This window comes from Diorhabda carinulata, chromosome 1 (genome assembly GCF_026250575.1).
Source record: "Diorhabda carinulata isolate Delta chromosome 1, icDioCari1.1, whole genome shotgun sequence".
Lineage (NCBI taxonomy): Eukaryota > Metazoa > Arthropoda > Insecta > Coleoptera > Chrysomelidae > Diorhabda > Diorhabda carinulata.
Window position 1 is genome coordinate 32,538,973 of NC_079460.1, and position 25,377 is coordinate 32,564,349.

Here is a 25,377-nt window from a genome sequence, read left to right on the forward strand (position 1 = left end):
CGTCTGGCTACTATCGAAGATTTATACCGAATTTTGCAAAAATTTCTAAACCGATGACAACACTTCTACAAAATGTCAAAAAGATTTTCAAGAATTGAAAGATGCTTTAACTACTACCCTGATTTTAATTTATCCAAACATTGAAGAACCTTTCCTTACAACTATAGATGCTATCGCAATTGCAATGCTCGGTTTTATCAGAATTTCCATTCTTTTCTTCCAAAACTAGGAAATTTCAAATGTTCACCTTACTCAATTTACCCTACTCATGAAATTGTAGGGTCATCCGAACAAACCGGAAGTCGACTGGGAAGTCACAGAAAAAGAATTCTTCTCTTTTGCCGAACTATACAAAACAAAATAATCAATCGATTGTTATAATAATATATTATATATATTCTAATAACTATTTACTAGACAAGCAAAATAAAAACATTTTAACTATATTTCAAGAAAATAATTTCCAAGACTTACATGAAAAAATAATAGATATATTGAATATATATAAGAAGTTTTCTTACGCAACAACCAAAGTAATTAGCAGTAAAATCATCAATAATAAAGAATACGTCATTATTCCTATACCATATGAACCAAATAGTGATTGTGAACACCTATTTGCAACAATTTATAGAAACCAAAGATTGTTTGAACCCTCAGAAAAATAAGCTGTTGAAGATAAACCTAATCTACCAATATTAGATATTTCACATCAATTTATACTAATGGAAATTAATATGAAATTCACTATGTTAAAAATATTACTAAAGAAACAGAACAAAATCAAATACCAACTATTTTAGATCAATTTTATAACAGCAAACCGGAATCACTCGAGGCGTAAAAAATTATATCAAGTGATGCGGCGGTTATGAAGAAACAAAAATCTGCCGCAAAAACCTGGATAGACCCCTTGTTATAACCGAAATTCCGAAAACACCTTCCGAACGCAATGATATTGATATTTTACAAATACCTCAAAGAAGTTTTGCCCTTACGATAAGAGACGAACTAACAAAGTTCTCTCAAGCAAGCCCCTTGAGGATAAAAGTGCAAAATCTGTTGTCAGTTCACAATAATTTTTTTTAACACTTTGGTTTGGTTTGATGATAAATTAACATATTCAAGCGTTGGTCATCCACAAAGTAATGGATCGTTGGAAAATTCCACGCTACTTTATTAGAAATGATTTGAATAAATTTAGCAGATCACCCCAACGAACAGCCTTTCAGTATTTTACCTTTCGCAATTATTACTTATAACAATTCTATGAACAAGACACATGAGTTTATACCAACCGAATTATATTCGGACACACGTCCTGTAGACCACCAGAAAAAATTTATAATACTAGGTAATTAACGAGCAAGATTATAATGTGCAAAATCTCGAAGAAAACGTTTGGTTACTGTCGATATTGCTGAACCGATACACGTTACCATAAGTTTTCCGAACACAAAAACCAAAACATTTACTGTGAATGAAAATTCTATTTTACAGTCATACTTAGGATGTTCTGCTTTGTTGGCACGATCTACAAACAACAAAACAAAAACTGGACCAAAACTCCAAAAACAAATCGTTTGTTGAGAAAAATATTTCCTGGCTTACATATACTACAAGCACACTCATCGTTGCCTTGATAGTTCTCTACACATGTTATACGTGTAGAAATAAGAAAATATAGAATTCCTCAAAATACAACTACGTATTTGTTACAACCCACAACATCCTTACTAAAAAAAACCTGAAATTGGCATCGACAACTCTGAAGAAGTGGACAGAAAATTGATAATGATATCTATTGTTCAATTTATAATTTCGCTTATTTTGTATTTCATCCATTATTTTGTACTTTATCCTTAATTATTATATTTTAAGAATTTTTATTATTATTTGAAAATAGTTTTTTATCACATAACAATTGTAAATAAAGTGGGAATTGTTATATAGAAAAAAACGCTTATGTGCAAGTTACGCAATGATAATGAGTTTCGTGGGAACGAGGCTACGTTGCAAAATCTATGAAATAAATGCTGACGTTTTTCCAGTGTAACATATAAAATGTTCAATTTGATGTAAATATTTTTATTTTTTACTTAACCTTTCATTCCTTCTTTGATGATTGAAATGTTTGTAGATCGATAAAAACATATTAGTATATTTATTAAAAACATTATTAAACAAAACGATATTTTTTTCCAAAAAGTTTCAAATGAAGAAGCGAAACATGTGTAGTTAAATAAATATATCAAATATGATCGACTTTCTTTTCATAATTTCATTTCGTCCAAAAAACCTATGAGCCCAAGAAATTAAGAATAATATATATATATATATATATATATATATATATATAAGCGGCGGTTTCTTATTGGGAACGTGGCAAGGAAACACCTAACTAACCTTACTTTATCTATAAATTTCAACTTCGCATTATAACGACCTAACCCATAAAATTTATTGTCATTTATAAGCTAACCAGCTACATTCATAACGACCTAGCCTATTGAAAATTAATGTTATCCATAAATTAACCAATCAATATTGAACATCATTCACTACAACTTATCCTTATCTAACCAATAAAAATTCAACGTCATTTATAATCTAACCAATTAAAAATTCCTGTAGTAATCAGAATCAATATTTCTATCAACGTCAATTTGAATATTGAATTTCGAAACTTATGAATTTAAAATTTTTACAAAAATTAAAACGATGCAAAAACACCAACAATCTTAATTAATTATTGCAAGTAAAATTTTATTATTTTTATACATATTTCTTATATTATATTTGACCATAATTTCAGTATACTCGTTTATACCAATGAGCGGCTTCTACTATTAAAAATATCTCTCTGTACTAATTGCTCATCTCATTTAACGCTGTCGTAGCTACTGGAAATCGATTTACTCAAAATTACAATGAGTATACAAAATTCAGTCGAATATTAATTGGAAAATCAAGTATCCTATTTATTACCAGATCTTTCCAGTAATTGGCATACCCTCAATTTGCTTATCCAGTGGATATCCAACATTATTTGCATTTGTAAACAGTTGCAAGAAACCCTTCACTGTGAATTTCCTTGAGGAATTTTATTTGTAGAAATTGAATATTTCTAGTTATCACAAATAATGTCTATCGATTAGTCCATAGAAGCCTTTATAGATGGGGCAAATATGTAACTCTAACAGATATCCCTAGAAAAGAAAATATTTATTTTCATGTTTAGCAGGTGCTGAACGTTAAACATTTAGGGTTTTCTTTGAATATTTTTCACCTCTGACAAATCTATAGCAAATAACTTTCATTTCACACTTTCACGCTTTCCTCAAATTTGAGTTCGCAACCGATTGTTTATATAAACGGAAAATGTTACAATATTAGAAATATTCTTGGACCTGAAATATGTAGTATATTTTATAGTACCGTGAATAATACTATCTTACAGGATTTGCATAAAATCAGATCATTTTTGAAAAACAAATCATTCACTTATTAGTTAGCTAGATCTATCACATATGAACACCGCACCAAATTATAAAGCAGATGAATTTGCTGAAACCAGTACTTCCAATTATGCAGAAATTGCATGTATCACGTCAATTTTAGATCTCAAGCATTTTATACAGAAGTTATTACTTTTGACTGCCAAACAAATTTAACATGAAAACTATCTGAAGTAAAAACATCAATGAAAAAGTGGAAGAATCGTCGAATATTTCAGATTATTTCAACTATATTAAGAATTATACATACATTCTCTACCCCCTCACATATCATTACATAAACAAACCAGAATACCAACTGTTTTAAAAATCTTGTATCGGTAAAATATTTTCTTGTGAAATATCCTCTATTTAAACCCGCTAAATTATATAAATTTTATGCGAAAAAGGTATCAGCATCTGATGTCGTCAATTTGTATGGAGCAATCGGCACTTAGGAGGATAGGCGGGGTCGAAAAGTCGTGTATTACGTCAACATGTCACATGTTACATATGCAACCCACGTGTAATGGTCACACACCAGAAGTCACGTTAATATGTCACGTAACACGTCAGGACAGACGAGTTATTTCGAGTAAAGATGAAGCGCAAAAAAAACTACCTCCTTAGCTATATAAGATGAAGAAAAGAGTTTGTTAACAAGATTAAGCAATTGAAATAATTGAGATTCTAGATAAGATTCATATCTGGCATTGCTGTCTGGTTTTATGTAAATATTTTTACTGGTGGGAGCAAATTGTTAACGCCTTCTCTTATTTTCGATAATATTCTCATCTTGTAACACCCTGTAAGTATTTCAAAAATTTCTTCGTATATATTTCACCCTAGTAATGGAATGTATTATTATTGATGTTAGTTTCTCATATTGAAGAAAGGACCAGAGGACTACTCCAAAATATTTTTCCTAATCTACTTCAATCGGTATAAAATTGATTCTTACTGGTATACATGCAACTGATGCATATTAAGGGAAGTGTATTCTTAGATGATACTCAATAGAAAAAAATTATTCATTCAATAATTTATTACAAAAAAGACAAAATATTTTCCTGTTGCAGCTACATAGATCATGATCTATCAGAGAATTGTATCAGTTCAACGCAGTATTTAAGACGAGAATCGCTAATTGAACGCAAGGCCACATTATGATTGTAGTTAAAAATGTAGACAATTTGGAAACATGTTTAGTTTACATTTTTTAATTTATGACAAAGGCAATGATCGGAGAAGAATTCTATTTATGCACACGGATAACTTTTTTTGTACAATTCTGTTTTTGTTCCAGATAAGTAATAATTGGATCATGGGTCCAGAACTTTGTGACATGTGGACGTCTATAGACGTTCTCTGTTCATCAGCTTCAATTTTGCATTTAGTGGCCATAGCTGTTGACAGGTAAATATAATAATTTTTTACTGAACTATTTATCAAGAGAAACTTATGTTTCGATTAAATTTTAAATATTCAAATATTCTATAGTTTAACAATGAATGTAACTATAACTTAAAGAAAATATTGAGTGCAGTCTTGAATAAAAAACGCATCAGTTATTTCGAAAACACCTTTTTTATTTGGAATACAGTGGATTTCATAGTTATATTTTCACTGTATAGAAATATTCTATATGATTGTTGGTGTTTTCTGAAATATAGATCTCTCTAGATAAAACGACTTCCAATTTTAAATATTAGAATATAGTGGTGGTCGAATAAAATCAACAAGAAAAGCTTAGTTAAATAAAATAGTTGGAAAGTTTTATTAAACTGTCTAGCTATAAGAAATTCAACTGGCTCGGAACGTACAGAAACTACTTAAACTGAACTCAACTTTTCTTAGGTTCAAATCAGAATACGATCCAAAATTATATGGACGACAAATATCTACGAAGCTGGATATTTTTGAAAAATATATAGTCAGAATCTGACGTAATACTAAATATTATTCATATAAAGTAAGTTTGCTATAAGAGTGATCAGAAAACAAAACTTTTGACGAGTTTGCAGATATAATTTTGGGAATATGCACGATCAAAACGTGCCAAAGTATTCTTCAATGAAACAGTGTCTCTTCCTAATGTAATCATGAAACATCATAATTGTAAAATTTGGCATCTAACGATCTGTATTTAATAAATAGAAAATGTTATACTTGAAGAGACCAGATTTTTTCCAAATCCAAATAAAATATTCAACTGCCTTTGAGTTTAAAGATTCACTTCAATATTCATTATTTCCAGACAAAAATAAATCCCTAAACAATAATTGAATCAATACCCAAATATATTTTCCAGATAGATGAAAAGGCTTTGTTTAATCGAATTGTATATATCAGATACTATTTTCTATTGTGTTACTTGAAATTCAATAAAGAATATTGAAGCTTCTGTAAATTAAATTTGTTGAATCAAAACTATCTGATAACTAAGGCGTATAATGTAAATTTCGGTTTAACTCTGAAATTGTTGCATTTATTCATAGATATGAAAATATTCAGTATTATCGAAGTATTTCAAGAACAAAACAATACCTAAAATTTATAAACATAATTGAAACTATTTCCAAAATGAATTGTTTTTTCTATTACGGTTGGTATGTTTATTCGATCTCTTGAAACGTGTTAACCGTAACTTACAAACTTGCCAAAGTATCTTTGATTTTTGTATCAGATTTTTTTGTGTGTCGTAATAAAACGCTCAAAGGAAACCTTCTAATTAAAATGTCCTGTATTTTGAGCGTAAGGGAACTCTACTCAAATGAAGCACCACTAAATGAATGTAAATTAGACCTTTTTTCATGTTCAAGATGGTATAATTTAATAAATGACATAAGTTCTAATTCACGCCTCAGGTGCTTGTGGTAGTTAAGCTCTATTTTTAGTGCCGGAAAATAAAATTATATGTTTGATAATTCTTAGACCTGAATATAATGCATCTAAATGTTCTTGATTTTAGAACTCTTCTGTTTGAAAATTAGTTTTTTTTGATAATTTCTAAAAGAAAGATAAATTTCGACGTTTCGACTTATTTTTGAAGTCTTTATCAAAATATTTTGACCTAAAGTCAAGAACATTTAGATGCATTAATATATCAAAAGGTGTAAGAAACAAGGAATTAAAGAAATATATATATATATATATATATATATATATATATATATATATATTTATATATATATATATATATATATATCAATATATATCAATATATATCAATATATATATATATATATATATATATATCAATTTTTTTTCTCGCTCTAACTTCTTGGTTTCGTAGGTTGTTTGGATAAAATAATCAAACTTCGAGGAAATATCACATTTTTATGTTAGATATGTATAACTTAACGTTTCGTTCCTTCCTTGGGAGCATTTTCAAAATAAAATTCTTTTGAGAGATTTAAAAGAAAATTCTTTTGAAAATGCTCCCAAGGAAGGAGCGAAACGTTAAGTTATACATAAAAATGTGATATTTTATCGAAGTGTCATTATTTTATCCAAACAACCTACGAACCCAAGAATTTAGAAAGAGGAAAAAATAAATTTATATATATATATATATATATATATATATATATATATATATATATAATCAATGCATTATTATGCCGTAAATTCTCTAGCAGGCAATCTAGCACAAGGAAAGCATACAGCAACAACCATCAGTCCCATCTCAAACCCTGACTTGTAATCATTATCTCATACACGCCAGCAGTATTAATCAATTTCATCGGTTTTGTGCGTCTAACATTAAACATTTTATCCCTTTGTCTGTATTGCCAATTTAGATAATTCTCTGAAAATTTAGGTACATGTATGGAAAATTTAGTTAGTAAAATGTACACTAGAGTAGCAATTAATAACGTTTCGGTTTTTATTTAAGTCTTTATCAAAATATGATATTGGCACTGACTATTTGCTTATTTATATTGATCTATAGATCACCTTCATCATGAATATCAAAATAAGGATAAAATCAACTAAGCGGAATCTAATACACGAAAAAGGGAATTTTTAGAAATGGTTCACATTCGTAAGAACGAAAAAGCAATAAATAATAAAAAAGATCTGAATAATTTAAGTAAAATTTATAGCTCTATTTTGTAAATTCTAATAAATTTAATTGATTACCGCTATATATTTGAGATGTGGAAACCAAAGAAAAAATTAATTTTTCTTATTGGAACAAAGTTCTGAGTTGATTTTATCTTTATTTTGATGTTCATGATAAAGGTGATCTATAGATCAATATAAATAAGCAAATTGTCAGTGCCAATACCATATTTTGATAAAGACTTAAAGAAAAGTCGAAACGTCAAAATTTATCTTTATAGATTAGAATTGGTTAGGCCACTATTTGTTTCCTCACAATCTAAAAAATTTGCTTAAATTATCCTCACGTTATCAAAAAAGTTTTATTATTAATACACTGTTTATTTTGAGCAACATAATATCGGAATATAATTAATTTTATTAATTGGGGTTTTATCTTTTATTTTAGCAAAAATAAATTGAATATTAAGGATTTGGCTGTAAGTTATCTTAATATTATGTTTGAAGATTCCGGAAATTTCCGGAAACTGATTCTTTGTATGGTAATAGTGTATAAATATATGAAATAACAATATCGGAATTGACGTATGATGTCAAAGTGGCTGTCAACGATTATTCAGCATTCTCCCTTTCTATAGTGAATTGTATATGGGGATCGAACCTATTAGAGTGAAATAGCAAATTATCAATTCCGTTATATGGAAGGGATGAAATTATATCATCAATATACTTTTAAATGAATAACTTGGACGGTGAAACAAATATTACAAAGTCCAAATCAAAATCCATTATATAATCTGCTAATAGGGGATATTTGAAAGCCTATAAGTGTTCCAGAGATTTGTTAGTAATTTTTATTTTTATAAGAAAAATATGAATTATTGAAATATTTAAAATTAATGTTATTAATTCTACTAGAGTTTCTTTTCGCAATTTTCACTTACATCTCTGTACTTGTGTTGTAGAGCTGTAAGAAATATATTTAAGTGGATATTACTAGAGAGTCAGATTACATCTAAGCCTAATAGAACATAATTCTGTTATAATACCATAAATTGAAAGTTTCATTAATATCATTGATTTTAAAGGAGGTTCAATTGGAGTGTAAATTGCTATTATAATGGGTAGATTAGAGTAGATTTATGAATTTTTGGTAAACATTAAAATTTAGTAGAAATACCATTATAATTTGTTAATTTGTCTTTACTGCCATTGTCAATTTTTTTTGAAAACTTTTTTTATAAATTTATTACAATACTAATTGTTATATGAGTTGAACTATTAGTAAGTTCTTATACGATGTATTATAATCAATTAGTTCTCTGGATAAATCTATATATTGTTGTTCCTTCATAATAACTGTGCAATTAACTTTGTCAGATGGAATGACTACTAAATTTGGATTTTCTTTTAATTTTTTTTTTATTTTATGTACAAAGTATTTGAAAGCTCGGAAAAATACCACTACCAAAAATTAAATATATACATATACATATATATACAACAAGAAACATTGAAAAGTTCATTACAACTATTAATCCCAACAGACATTAACAAGGTTCATAACATTGTTGGATTGCCATGTTACACTAAAACAAATATCACAAAGTGAGAAAATGTATTCTGGTACATACCAACTTTTTAGTTTCCATAATTGATATCCAAAAAAATGGCCATTACGTACATGTATATGTATGACCACATTTATTTTAAGTATTATGTTTAAAAATTTTACGCAATCCCGATTGAAATCTGGAAATATTCTTGTTAATGGTTTAATCCCATATTTGGTTTGAAATTTTCATGCACCCTCCATGTTCTAATTTTTTAAATCAATCTTTAACTAGATACATAAAATCTATAATTGACAATTCATCACGTTAGTTAAGTTAGTAAATTTGTTACTCACACGAAGTTATAATGATCATATTTTTTTCAGATATTGGGCCGTAACTAACGTAGATTATATCCACACACGAAATAGCTACAGAATAGGAGTAATGATAATAATTATTTGGACCATAGCATTGGTCGTATCTCTCTCTCCTCAAATTCCCCAATTTAAGGATCCGGATTATCTCTTCAGAATAAACGAAAAGAAGCAGTGCTTAGTGTCTCAAGACGTCAAATATCAGATATTCGCCACAAGTTCCACATTTTATGTACCTCTTTTGATGATATTTATTTTGTACTGGAAAATATTCCAAACTGCTAGAAAACGGATAAGGAGGAGAAGAGAAATAAATTCTCATAACTCGAACAAACCACACAAGGATAAATTGGGTAAGTATAATATTTGAACATTTTCTCTTTAGTTCAAATAAGGCGTTTGGTTACTAGATCAAACGCAAAACTTCAGAAACTCTACAGGATTACAAAGTCAAAGATGATATAAGCTTTTTTACTTTGCAAGCTATATTACAAAAAAAATATATATCGCGCTTTCCATCGTTAATGTGACAGTAATCAATCACAATATAAACGAATATAATTTATTGAATCTGATATTTTCTCTGTGTTTGATTTACTTAGGCAGCCTCAACTGAATATTATCTTGGATTGTAAAAATGTATCAAGCATTTTCACAACACATAACTTGTTAAATTGCTAGATATTAAAAATGTTAACGAAAATTCAGTCAAATATACATGATTTATTTCAATTATTGATTTTTGTACTGTAACGATCCTCAGTTCTCAGATTTTATGGATGAATAATCTAACTGCGAGTACTTGATAAGAGTGTCTAGTTCTTCGTTCTTTTCCTCATTGATCTTTAGTATTCAAAACAAGACAGAATTTGTCAGATATTTATACTAAAGTTAAATTTCGATTGTATACCAAGCCAGTGGCGTCCCGTGGCGTAGTTTCGACACTCAGATAGAATATGTTCTACTGTCAGCTTTGTTTGGTAATGTTGGCAATTTGGTGAGGGACCTGCTGACAATGTGTGAGGCCAATGCGTAATCTGCGCATGACAGTCATATTTCGCCTGAATAGATCAAACTTGGTAGATTTATTATTTATTGGTTGAATTTCACGTAGAGTCGATATAACTTAATTACAATTATTTTGCTTGATATTACGATTTAGATCTTTCATGTATGCCTTTACGTCCTCAGATATTTGAAGGTTAATCATGGAGCTGAGTAAAGTGGCTGCTTTTGCGAAGTAATCGGCTTTTTTATTACCTATAATACGTGAGCGAGCACCTATATAATAGTAACTGAAGTATTTTTATTTCCCAGAAGTTCATATATGTCATGTATGTATTGGATTAAAGGATATCTGGTGTATGCATTTTTGATGGAATTTATTGCAGATAATGAATATGTGCATATTGTTACACCTAAGTGGTTTTGAATGCTGTTGCGTATGTTCACATGCTCGTAATATTGCAAATAGTTCAACAGTATAAACACTACATAAAGAGGAAGGATGTGTTTTTCAGTTGACGTTACAGATCATCTAACTCCAACTTCGGTGTTTAAGAGATCTGTGTAGAGGACCATGTTATACTGATCCCTATTAAGCAATTCAAGAAAGGTTGACCGTGAAAATTATGCACTAGTTTCTTTCTTATTGAATTTGCAGAGGTAAAGATATCAGATAGGTAAAGATTTTATCCAAGAGAAATTTTGTGAGGTCCAGATGTAGTTGTATATGTTAAAAAGTTTACCAAGGTTGAAATGGGGTAGATGTTTAAAAAAAGAATAGGGTATCTCGTCAGAGCCAGCAGCGGTGTTTTTGCTATTGACTAAAGTAAATGTTACTTCATCTCTTGTAAAGGGCCAGTTGATATGTTTGCTATCTATATATCTATATAATATTTTTTATACGCTCATCTATGAACATTCTCTTTAATTCCAGATAAAGTGGACAGCAGCCAGGTTCATAAAAGTTTTCTATCAAAAAGAAAATTCCTTAGATTCAAAAAAAATCCAGATAAGCAATCGTCAGCTGCAGAAGCATTGGTTAATACTTTAATGACTATGGAAGGTCAATCCACGACAACAACTATGGAATTAATGGAAGATACAGATGACAGAGGTAAAATATACATTATTTTGTACTGACCAAAAAGTAGTACTTCATTAGGAGCAGAAAGCATTAATAGTTTTGTTATATGTAACAAAAAATGATTCCTTAAATCTTAATTATTTATCAATTAATCTAATGTGCACTACTTTGCTGGAAGTAGTTTTAAAATATTGAAATTATCCATTTGGACTTAATCTGGATGCTCATATTAAGACATTTTTGCAAGAACTTATTCAAAACGTAAATTGAGTATTGAAATGGCAGTTTGTACCTATTTGATTACGACGCCCATAATAAGGCGTTATTATCGTTTTCATTATTATTTTACTACGAAAATCATAAAAACTCTATTCTACTAGTAAAATACGAGATATTCCTACGTCTGTATTGTCGAATATAGTTATAATAGCTCGAAGTAAAAATATATCACATTATATCTAATAAAAGAAAATCAGTAAAAACTTCATCTTAAACCATTGGCGTCAATGGACATTTAATTAAAAAAAAACACCATGTCGACATCCGTTATCTATATGTTTACTTATGCTTAGTATACCGGAAATCAAGCTCTTATTTATGTGAAATTATAGTTGTTGTTCGTGTGCTGTATGTATCTTGACTTACAAAGTTAGTATATGGGTTATTTTAACAGATATCAAAAATAGTTATTAGGAAAAATAATAGATATATTTTGCATCTTTTGAAATCATTACAAACTATACAGAGTATTATATAACTGTATTAATCACAAACCAATTGGATGATTTCTTTATTGGAAAATCCTGTATATTATATCGGGTTTGGATTGTTTCCATATTTTTTAAGCTTTCTATAGGTTATATAGAAACCTTTAAGAGATACGTTTATAACAAAAATCAACGCTCTAGCGCTTACTATACGTTGAAGAAAAAAATTTTGTTTCACAAACAGAAATATGCACCTGATACAAAAATATTGAAATGGATCTATGTTTATAAATTTTCAACACAGTTTTTTTGCTCTCCTAAAATGTCATTTTTGGCACGGTGTTAGAACATAAGCGACGATATGATACATTATATCCGTTATCGATTTAATTTTAATTATTCTCTCTTTTATACACAGGGTTGTCGGAAACTAGAACCTTCCATATACTTTCATCTCTCGAATGGAACACTCTGTACTCTATAGTACTAATAGAATCTTCGGTTGCGTAACTTTAATTTCCATTTTAGTCTGAGGTTGATTTTATTCTTAGAGCTAGATGGTCCAATTTCCGAATACATCCCTCCTAATCTGATTTAGCAAAGTTTCGTAGATATATTATTTCTCTCCCTTATGTTTTCCTATCTGTATTTTATAGTAATAATAGAATCTTTGGTTGTGTAGCTTCAATTTTTTGTTTACCGATCTATTTATTTTGTAATATTAATATATCCGCATCATAGTCGTTTTCCACTTTTGTCTAAGATAGATTTTATTCTCAGATTTATATGGTGAAATGTTCGATTATATCTTTTCTGATCTGATTTAGCAGCATTTCGTGGAAATGTCATTTCTGTTCCTTATATTTTCCTTTCTGTATTGTTAGAATTTGTCAATATTTTAAATATTCTTAGTTTGGCGTCTCTAGTATTTTTTATATATTAGAGTTCATGGCGTAATATAGTTCATTGGTTTCTGCAATTCTGTTATTTATATATGCATCTTGTGTCCCGTTTTCGTATATTATTGTTCCCAGGTATTGGTAGAGTTCCGGTGTTTCTGTATTTTCTCTTCTTCCCAAATAACCATTTTTTTTCTTGTTCTTGTCTATTTTCGTGTCTATATCTATTACTGCTTTGTACCACACCTCAATGTTTTCTTATAACTCTTTTTTTGTTCTTTGCTATTAGTATAATATCGTTTACAAATGCTCCTTCACTGATGTTAATTCTTTGTACTATCGAATATCCCACACATATTTTTTACTCAACAGTGCATCTCTTCATTTTCTCGTCTATGAATATTGTGAATTGTAATGAACTTATGCTTGTCCCCTTGTCTTAATCCCATATTTGTAGTGAAGCCTTTCGATATTTGGTTATTTCGTTTAGTTATTACTCGTACTATTAATGTCTTCTGCCAGTCTGTTAGGAGTGTCTATTTCATTGGATTCTACTACACAGTGGTCGCTGCAAATTTCTGGTCCTTTGTCGTTCTATCACTACATAATCTATTATTTATTTTTCTGTTAATTACTTCCAGAGTGTATTTCTCTATCTTTCGTGACATATCGTTTTGAATGGATATTCTATGATCAGCTTTGTTTTTAAATCAATATTTGTTGTGCATGATCCATTTTTTTATCATTTGAATTTGTTTATTTTATTAAACCGCCGAGTTTAACAGCTTTGTATGTCTTCATAACTATATCTAAATTTCTCCTTGATTTTTCGCATTATTCCTTGTACTGTAGCTCTTGTACTACTATATTATATTTTTTTCTTTTCTACACGTTCTATTCTTTTTACTTTTCTATCTTCTATATTTATAATCATTTCTAGCATTTGTTCCTTCTTTTTACTTAGTATTTCATTTTTGGTTTTCATCCTCAATATTTTATCTTTGCATTCTTGCTGATCTATCTTCATGTTGTTAATTTCTTTAGATAACTTTTCCATAAACTCTCGTATTTCTATCATAATTCAGCTCTATATCCTCTTCAATTTTTCTTTGTGATTTGGTAGATGATCTCTTTTCTTAAAACATAACCGTCCTATTCCTTTCCATATTCTTCCCAGTAACTTTTCCTTTTCTTAAATATTTCTAGGTGGCTCTCCATTCTCTGGTTTTATGTAATTCCGCTCCTGTCTATTCTTTGAGATAGTAGTATTCTAGTAATTGTTTTTTAATTATATTTTTGTATTCTCGTTTAGTTATCGACTAGTAATTTCGTTGACTTGTTGACCTTGACTAATTTAAATGATATTCTGAGATGAATTTTTTTACTTTCTCTACAATTTTTATAATTTTGACTCTTTAATGGCACTTTTGATTTAATTACACATCATTGTTATGACTTATTTATTTTTAATTGCTCGTATAATCTCTATAAATTGAGTACTCATACGGAGCACAAATCAAAGCACGTTTCTGTCTTCTTGCCAAAACCGGCAAGGAATTACATAATTCAATCGTATTATTATCAATCGTCTATTCTTAACCTTCTACTAAATACTATTTTAATAAAATAAAAAGATTATTCGCACAATCTGAAAAACAATATAAAACAGAGCTAATTATTCAATTAATCAATGCAATTTATTTAAATATAGATATAACTGTTTCAGGATTTCTTTGTTTCTATTTATTTTTGTTTTGAATAGGTAGCTCAGGGCATGGCGCAGAAGAATCTCATGTCACTTGAGGTGGAAATATTTTCATTGGAAACCCGGTCACAGTTGGTTTGTTCCTAATAGAGCTGTTCCTTAATGGGGCCAGGCATACAGTCAAACACAACACGATACAGAAAATATTAATTACTTTTTGATGAATATGGCTGCTGAACTATCTTGATAATATTTTCTAATATGTATAGTATACGAGAGTAACGTTTTGATTCTGTTACAGAAAAAAGTATAACGGCACCTGATGTTCCAAAAAATCTTTCTCTGGCATTAACAGAAACTCAGTCAACAACAACTGAACAAAAAACGACAGCTTTTACTATTTCCAAAGCCACCGATGGTCAGAATAACGTTTATCAAACTAAAGCAGCCAACAATGGTTCAGCTGCTGACCAAAGCGAAACGATTAGTCGGGCAGGAACATTAAGTAAAGAACTTCCTTCGTGTCCAGCATCCGTAGACAAACTTCTGCCGTCCAAAAAGGAGAAAAAAGAAAGTTTGGAAGCCAAAAGAGAGAGGAAAGCAGCCAAAACGTTAGCAATAATTACAGGTGCTTTTGTAATGTGTTGGTTACCATTTTTTATTTTGGCTCTTCTTTTACCTTTATGTGGTGATGCCTGTAACATTAGCGGTTATATTATGAGTTTTGCTCTTTGGCTGGGATACTTCAATTCAACTCTTAATCCAGTTATATACACCATTTTCAGTCCGGAATTTCGACAAGCATTCAAAAGAATTTTGTGTGGGGGTCATAGGGGACCACGGACTTACAGATCTGGTAAAATGAGATAAAATAAGAAGATTTTCGTGTGTGGACCTAGGGGTGAGAAATATTGGGTCTTGGTCTACCCATAGTCAGAAATATATTTTTATATTAGTTTACTAATGTTTCAAAGCATATTTTCTAAAATTTAATTTGTTGAAATGAAATAATTTGATGATTTTCGCAGTTAGTTTTAAATTGACAACTCGCAAAGTGATAAATTATAGATTGATTTGAAACTTGTAAGTTCCAATATAATGAGGTAAATTATATTAAATGAACAAAATTATATGGAATAATAGATTATAACGCCTTCTATGATAAACAGTGAATATATATTTATTGATATTTCTGACACCTCCCGAATAACCAGAATCTCATATTTATTACTTCTTCTTATATAACTCCTAACACTATTTTATTACTTTATCAAAATTATATAAAAGTATATGTCTACTATAATTAAGTGGAATGTTTCTCGAAATACAGTTTTTTATTAAAACCATAAATATCTCATCTCAATAGATTTTCATTCAGAGGCAAGCAAGATCTAGCACGTTATTGTTTATATATGGATGAATTTCAAATAGAATATTATGGAGATATCCGTAAATAAATGCATGTTCCTCTGATTAAGGGATTGTATAAACAGTATAACATTCTCTTATAAAATCAACACAGTAACAGATAATCTGTTACTTGGAAACTTACAATAATAAATCCAGACAGAAAATTTTTTCAGTAAAAAAACTACCCGACTTTGGCATATTTCTACTATTTTCTTAGATTCGAGTAACTAGGTGCTCTGAAGATATAAACGTTTAACGCTTAACAAATTCTGTAATTTCGAAAACATTTTAAAAAACAAAACCATATCGCTTATAATAATGTATTTTAAATAAATAAAATATTAATGGAGTAAATTGAATACTATAGAGTCATAATTATGATACTAATGTATATGTTCGATAGAGTAACGTAAGGTATATTTCTTAATTTCCAACAATTTTCATCACTGCTGAGATTTGAAGCTGATTTAGAAACGAACTATTCCTAATTCGGGATATTTAATAGGTTATCGTTTATGATATAACGAAGCCTGTTTAAATCTTAAACACGAATTTGAAAAACTACATAAATCAGTTACCTAATTTCAACTCATAAATTATTCCTCTAAATATCGGAATCAGATACAAAAAAACGCAGTAAATAAGACTGACACATTTGAAATTGTCACAAGAAACAGGGCTGGTCTATTTTTAACATCGAGTTTCCATAAAACTTAAATAGCAATGGCGAAATTAATAAAATTCGTTTTGATTATAAAAATGTTCCTCCTATCAGTGCCTTGTGAATCATTGTTTGTTTAAAGGTTTGGTATGAAGGTGTAAATCAAGACATAATTTTTATGCCATCTTTAAAAAAGGGTTTGAAAATAAAACGGTTTTGTTCCTGTCACATCTAAATTGATTAATATAAAAGACAACTGTAAGGAGTACAAGTTTATATTACCTACCAGACTCAACGAGGTCCTTTCCTTCCATAAATGTACAGACCTGAGGAATTGGAAATGAAAGTGATTGAAATAAGACTTAATAAACATGTGAGAAGGAATTGAAAAGCTGTGTCTGAAATAAATGCTGTTATATACGTCCTTGGCTCTAGGCATAATATAATGAAAAATACATGAATATATGCAAAACAACAGAGTTGTATGTATAGCTAATTGTTTCTCGGCAGTAATCATGAGGAAATTAAGAAATAATAAGAAATAATGTTATGAATTAGAACAAAGATATATTGTTCCAACGCTACGAAGTCTTTCCATTAGTAGTGCAAAGTTTAAATGTTATGCAATTTTTCACTTTTATTGTAAATACGTAATAACAAATCAAAAGTAGACAATTCAATGTTTGTAAAGCTGTTCTTCCAATTTTCCAATTTGCATTGTGTTCTCAACATATTAGATCGATACAAAAAGTTGACAACTATGATTACTTAAATCTGTGTGATTTCCTATCATTCACCAAAAATATCCGTTAGTGACATGTATATGTATAATATTGTGATATTAACAGTCTAGACAGTGATTAGCATGTTCGACACTCGAAAGCTGACATATATATTGTAACTATAGTACCTATATCACCTGTAGCCACTCGTTGTTTTAGAGTTATTCTGTCTCAAATACGTATGAACTTTAATTTATAAATATGTTTTCTTCACTTAAAATTAAAATAAGTGCACATTTGACTAAATGTGTTAAAAACAGAGGATGGAACTATTTCATCATAGTCATAAAGTCATAAAAACAGTTGATTTAGCTTATGTTGACATAAAATCTATACTAATTGGGATAAATATTGAAAGTTAACTGGAGAATTCCAAAGTTTGGTATATCATAACAAAAAATATTGAAAAATAATGAGAAGACATTTAAAACAAGGATACTTGAAATTTGGTAGATACTACTACTTGAATCGTGTTAATATCTTACTTTAAAGCTTTTAATAACTACATCACTTTCTAATCTTCTAAACAATGACAAAAGAATATATATCATACTGAAGGACTGTTAATGTTTCAAACTACATTATTATCAGTATACCTGCTGTCAGTTTACTTATCGTAAAGCACCGCGCTCAATCACAATTTATTCCGGTAAATCGAAACTTCAGCCACAAGTGAAATCCTAATGAGCTCATTTTTATCAAATTGGTTGAAATTTCAGGTGCAGTTTTCTAAACCAGCTTGTTTCTTACGCATTTAACATGTTTTGTTATGTTATACAGAGAACATTTTTTCTTACTATCATTTCCGAGTTGCGGTAACAAAATATTTTGCAATTTTTCTGCAAGAGGAGTATCTTATTTACAATTGGAAATATTTCCTCCGCATTATTTACCTTTGTAATTCATATTGCTTTTGTATATATAAATAATTATTAATTTTTTAAAGCTGTCACATTCAAATGAGTCTCGTATCATTTACAGCTGTGTCTACTTCATTACATTTTTGAATTTTTTCAAAGCTGTTATTATATTCATATCTCCAGTTAAGTTGAATTGCTTTGACTTCAACCACATAACTCATTTGAAAATGTATCACATTTTTTTGTATTTAACTCACTATTAATTTGCATAGAGTGTTTTGTTGAAACTGTACGTCATGTTCAACTCAAACTGCAATACTGCACAGCAAAATAGTCATATTTGGTCTAACAAATCGTATAATTTTAGTGAATCCATTCAAATGTATGGAAGTTCAAAATTATCACAACATTGTGTGAAATAACTAAAATTATCGACTCTCAATGGCTTCATAGTGTTAAGTCTAATCTAAGGATTAGTTTGTATGATAACCTACACCAACCATCCATGTTTTCCTCAAAAAAATACCTCAAAGAAACCACGGAGACCACTCATAAATCGGAAAATATGAAACATACAATACAAAACATTGAAGTATTTATTCATTAGATTTGCATTATAATAGGTAATAATAGGAAGGCAATATTTGAATTGCATTCAGCTTCAGTATTTTTTATTCCTGAAATATCTATATCGGAATTTTTTGGGAATAAGATTGAAGGATTGCCCATTTAGCAATCTTAATATAGAAAAAATAACTAGTATGAGGTGAGATAGATACTAAAAATTATATCAATGACCTACCATTCATTGAATACTTTTTGCCACAATCCAGTGAAGCTAACTGTGGCTCAATTTGTTCAACACATTCCACATTCATATTCCCATCAAGTCCTTTTTCACAAAAGATTCAATGTCAATGTCAGTTCAATATCTGCCAAATTGAAAGAAATTAGTTTTATTGACATAATTGGCAAAAATACTTCAATTAGATATTTTACAAAAAACTAGAATCAAATAGAATATAAAACAAAATCTAGTTGCCAACCTATAATCCCTGTATATAATACAATTGGTAGTGTCTTTTTCTTAAAGTGAATATTTCTCGAAATAAATTCACTCAAGAATAACGATCTTATACTTACTTCCATATTTTAACTAACATATAGTTGTGAATAATTATAAGCTCTATTTTTGCGTATACAGGGTACTAAAATGTTTAGTTAAAGGTATTATATAATACGTATCTCATTAATATATTATAACATAATATTTAGACCCGGTTATTATAACATGCAAATTGTAATTGTAAATAAACCTTAGATGTTCAATTACATTTTAACACCCTGTATAAAATCCAAAAGCGAATCGCAAGGTGCGACATGTACGTAATACATTTTTCTGTAAATTTCACTGATTATAACAACTAGTAATTTTAAGGTAATTATCAGGTATTTATAATGTAAGAATAAAACAGTTGGATGTGTTTATTTTAAATTTCGAGCAGAAATGTTTGTGAAAATTTAAATACAGTGTGTTTGAATGTAAAATAATATACAGAGAAATATCAGAAACTGACCTCAAAACTTCAAAGAGGTTGTCAAAATACTCTTTGACCCCAAGTTATCACATCTCTATACTCAAGCGAAATGTGTGAATCATCCGTTTTTTCACAGTGCTCACCTTTTGTCAGTTCACCCCAATGACTTCAAGATATCTGCAATATCTTCAAATTGTTCCTAATCTGGCCGATTTTTCACCCTATCCGACATTCAAATTAGTACTCAAGAATCAATTAATAATTTGTTCGAGAATAGTGTAATAAATGAATTATTGGAAAGCACCAAAATGTTTCGGAAGGGGCCTTTAGAATACATCGCGATTTGATTTTAGCACCTTTTTTAACGTTCTTCCACGATTGGGAAGACAGAATCATAGAAAACACACGGCGAAGAGAATGTCGTAAATCTGAAAAGATTTTCAAATGTGAAAGTTATAGATTAAAGTCCAATTAAAATATTTGGAGAAAATTTGTTTTTCATCTTGTCCAATATTTATCAAATCAAATCTCTTCAATCCTCCATATTGTTTAGATGAAAGTACGCTTGCTTATTCTCGTAATCTTTGTGCTTCTTTAACTTCACTTATTAATAATTTAAAATCACCTAATAGAATTCTGGATCTATTATCAGACCCAATATAAAGTTTATTCAAACCAGCCTCGTAAATTTCTGGTATATATTCTATATTTTCATCGAATTATGCGAATCAAATCGAATAAAAGAAGTTATGATTCCTTATTTTGTGACTCTTTCGCATTGCACATAAAGAGATTACCTTCGTGATGTGGGATTTACTAATTTGCCCAAAATGATCAGTGGCCGAAATAATGAGGAAAAATTTACACATTGCGAATTAAATACATTGCCAAATTTATCTACATTGCGATCTGAGAATATTGCAAAGTCAACAACACGTTATAAGTATAAATTTCGGTCATTGTCCGATTTCGCCAATTGACTACAGCATATATATTCAAACAATCAGAGATACAAAACTCTCCGTTTATGATGTTAAATTAATAATAACAGTGAATTTTCCATGTTTAAAGTTCCAGTGAGTTTAGCTTTTAAAGTGCATTATTCATTTAGAGAAACACAATAATTGTTGATATATGAGTGAAGTTGATGTATTGAATAACTAAAATATTGAGGTCACAAAATGTACTACAATTTACCATATGAATACGAGTATTTTTTATTTGTTATTTTTTAATTTTTCTTTACAAAAAAAATATGTTGTATTATCCAAAATACGTTTATTGATACATGCGGAATCTAATTTATATGTCCTTTTATCCAATATTAAAAGATTACTGACCTAAATAACAGTAGAATAAATGAGTCTCATTCAGAGAAAATATAAATTTAAGTTTCAAGCGCACTACATTTAATGTTAGATGTTTCCATAAATGTTTACTCTAAGATACACTTTTTTTGAGTAATGAAGTTTCTGAACAAACTCATAATGTGATAATATTCCTTATTATAATTATCATTATATTCGAATAAAACTATATTAATGTTGATGTACAAAAATGTTATGGTTAATATCCACGCCCAAATGTTTAGAATTTATTGAATATTGTAAATATCGTTCATCTCTAAACTGTTGGACAAATATATAATAAAAAGTAATGTAATCAAGGACTGTTTCATTTCCAAATGCTTTATACCTATCGGAACAGTTGTGAAATTTACAAAATCTTGATCATCAATGTTTCAAAATTGTTATATTGATATAACTTGACATTTTTGACAGATCGGGAAGGTGACAAATACCTATAATCAACCATAATTTAGAGAATTTCTTATTCTCTAAGGGTCTTGTGCGATTTTCCATACAGTTGGGATAGTTCTATAAAAACCTATACTTTTTGCAACTTTAGTATTTAGATATCAGAAAGTTCTTTGCATGTGTAACAATACGTCAAAAATATCGCAAAACCTTCGAACGAAATTTTGATGTCGTTCGGTTCGTCTTCCGTGTATGTAGCAGATTAAAGCAAACCCTGAATCCATTAAAACGACAATTATTGATAGAAACAAATGAATTATTTGCAAATTTGAGAAATTCGGCTTGCAATTGCTTTGTCTTCGTCTACTGCCAATAGAATAGTTTTCAATCATTATAGAGTGATAATATTATTTCAACAAGTGAATATGTAAATAATCGAGGTCTACATATACAACAGATGGAAGAAGTTTTTTTGGTATGTAAGTTGGGTTTTTGGGTTTCATACTATCACTCAACTCACATAGTTATTTGAAAAACTTTATATGATAATATGCGACGTCACATACTGGTTATTGAAACCCGCATTATACAAACGTTTTCAGTATCATTTAATATTGGAAAGCATAAAATATTTTGTATTTAAATTTTTAATTAATTATCCTGTAATTTTAGTTATTGATAAAGTAAAACTCTCTACTACTGCTATAAATATACAATATCCAAACCATTTAATGTAGGGGAAGGATAGCTACTATCTATAAACATGGACAGCAAGTGCGACGGAGGTTGCTAGATAGCATATGTTTGTTTTAAGAAATTACAATCAAATTTATAGTAGTTTGGAAAAGATTTTTTGTGTTTTAGTTTTGTATTTATATTAAGTTCAATTAGAGGATAGTAACATTACAAAATTGCTATATAAATCTTTACGGATCAAGTTTTTTCTTAATTCACTTCAGCTACTATTAATTTAAAATACATACAAAGGAATTGACAATCAATTGACAAGGTGACAAGGTGACAAGTGACAAGAAATGGACATAACATAATGATAATAAGAAAAGTTAAAATTTCTTTTATTTTTTCTAAAGAATCTCGAAAAACCAAAACATAGAAAGCTAGTTAGATGGCAGTCTCGCGCTTTTCTAAAATAACTATATCAAAATTGTTTTATGTATATTTGTTAATTTTGACTTATTTGCGTGTATTTAACTACCACGGTTCCACTTACATCATCAATTGAGTCGTCTTAAAACAAGGATAATCCTCTACCACAGCTATAATTCACAACAGAAACACCTCCTTTTATTAATCCGTGTAAAAATTTCACAACAAAATCATGATTTGTAGAAAATGATGCTTTAAAAAGTATTAAAATTCCAAAACTATTGGCGTTAGAAAAAAATAAATTGTAAGTTTGTTAAAAAGGAGAAACTATTGACTGACCATGAAAATATATTATTGCAGCATTTTGAATCACGCTAAGAATAATTGATAGACTTTGTAGAAAAACTGTCAGACATAAAGTAAAACATAAATACAAGCAATAATTGAGATAATTTCTAATGCTACGGATCCACACTTCAAATAATGCTTTTGATATTATGGATTTCCATAATATACTTTATTTTTATTTGAAAGTACTTACATATACAGCAGACTTCATTTTTAAATTAGAGGGAAAATTGATTATTTTATTGAATATTTCATTTCTCAACTGTATGATTTTGAGCAAAACTTTTTAAACTCGTTTATTTATTTGAAGTCAAGGCGCTGCAGTAAATCTCCAAGTGACAGTTTTAATAATACATGTATTATTACTGAAACATTGTGAAGACACATAATAAATAATTTTAAAAAAATAAATATTCACAAAAACAAAATAATAGTATAGTAGTACTAAATATATGATATATCTTTATTGGAAAATCATAATATCCTCCAATTACGAAGCTTTATTCAAATTTTTTGAACATTGAATTCAGTTTTATTTCAATATACTTCGTGCAAATTTAATAAATTTACAGAACCATAATTTTTATATAGCCAATGGTAAAGCGGATATTGCTACCTGCCATTTGCAACAGCTATCCTGGTCCACCAAACTTTTGTTTATTGCTCTTACCTTTACTGATTATTAAATACAATGATTCAAATAGAGAATGTATAGTCCAATTCAACTGCTAAAAAGCTTCCACCAACGACATCTATTAGCTAAATTATGAAATATCTAATCAATTACAGATTGCTGTATTTTACTTCAGCATTGGTAAAGTAGAAACCAATACTTTACTAAGTTGATGAAAGAATTTCAATAGAAATCTAATATACACATGGTACGGGTATGACGGTATGAAAAGCAGGCTGATGGTGTTCCTTATGACCTGCATAGGAGTTTTATCTTCTATAATCCTGCTTCTATGCCGTAAGCGGTGACGTAAATAACTAACCGGTGTTGCTTATTAGTTTTCTCCTTTGGTTGAAATTTATTAAAATGCTCACTACTCCAATTTAATAAGAAGTAAAACACTGCACTTGGGTTAAAAACTTTCGTTTTAATATGGCATGACAAGTGATGATATCGTTTTACTGACATTTGTGTACGTTTTATAAGATTAAGGATGGAAGTGTCTTTAATGTTTGAGAGTTGAAAAGGTGAATATAAAAGTTTATAGGAAATTATGGAATATTTTCTTAGTTAAAGTTCATTCTTTCTACTGAGCAATGTACTTAACACGATGTTGAGGAAATTTAGCTCAGGATATTCAGACTTTTTCTAAATTCAGAAGATTATAACCCGTGTGACATTCTGTAACAAAATCCGCTTCTAATATATCAATCCTAAAAAATAGTATTATCAAGTTTCTTCAATTGAGATAGGAAATATTATAATTCCATTATTTTCATTTATTATAAATCGCAATTTAATCTCGCAAATAGGACAGCGTTTATCAAGTAAGAAATTCAAAGTAATTTGATCAATAAAACGATATAAGGCTGAGAAATTAATTTTGACGATCAAAATATCGTTTGGAAATCTCTTAGTTTCAAACTGGTGCAAATAAAAAGACTACTTCAACAAGAACCACAATCTAGTTAGCGTGTGAAATTTCAGAAATAATTTAATCATTGAGCGACCAATGAATATTAAATCAATTGTCCAAACGTACTTATGAGTTTAAACATGAATTATCATTTTTATTGTTTTACCACTTATTTCTTCCTAACAGAATCATTTGAATTTTACTTAGTTTCAAGCAGTCTTTATGTTATTCTACTAAATCATCAAATCATACAATTTTTTAATATCATAAGAAAATACATGCTTCCTATATATATTAATCAATGTTAAACTTCTTACATTCAATATAAACATAAATATTCTGTATATTCCATTATTCACATAAATTATACCAAAAGAGAAACAATCAAATACTTTGAAACTATAAGATTCAAATTTATTCATAACATTTA

At 29.0% G+C, this 25,377-nt stretch overlaps 1 protein-coding gene across 4 annotated transcripts in view; it reads left to right on the plus strand.

Annotated features, from left to right (window-relative positions):
- LOC130899883 (5-hydroxytryptamine receptor-like) overlaps positions 1-21,812 on the plus strand; it is a 350,025-nt gene extending 328,213 nt beyond the window's left edge. For all 4 annotated transcript variants that reach the window (XM_057810059.1, XM_057810060.1, XM_057810054.1 and 1 more), the window contains 4 exons: positions 4,804-4,913; positions 9,505-9,848; positions 11,435-11,614; positions 15,197-21,812. In XM_057810059.1, the coding sequence (XP_057666042.1) occupies positions 4,804-4,913; positions 9,505-9,848; positions 11,435-11,614; positions 15,197-15,765 (1,203 nt within the window). In that variant the 3' untranslated portion in view covers positions 15,766-21,812. The remainder of the gene's footprint in view (positions 1-4,803; positions 4,914-9,504; positions 9,849-11,434; positions 11,615-15,196) is intronic.
- The last annotated feature ends 3,565 nt before the right edge of the window (positions 21,813-25,377 follow it).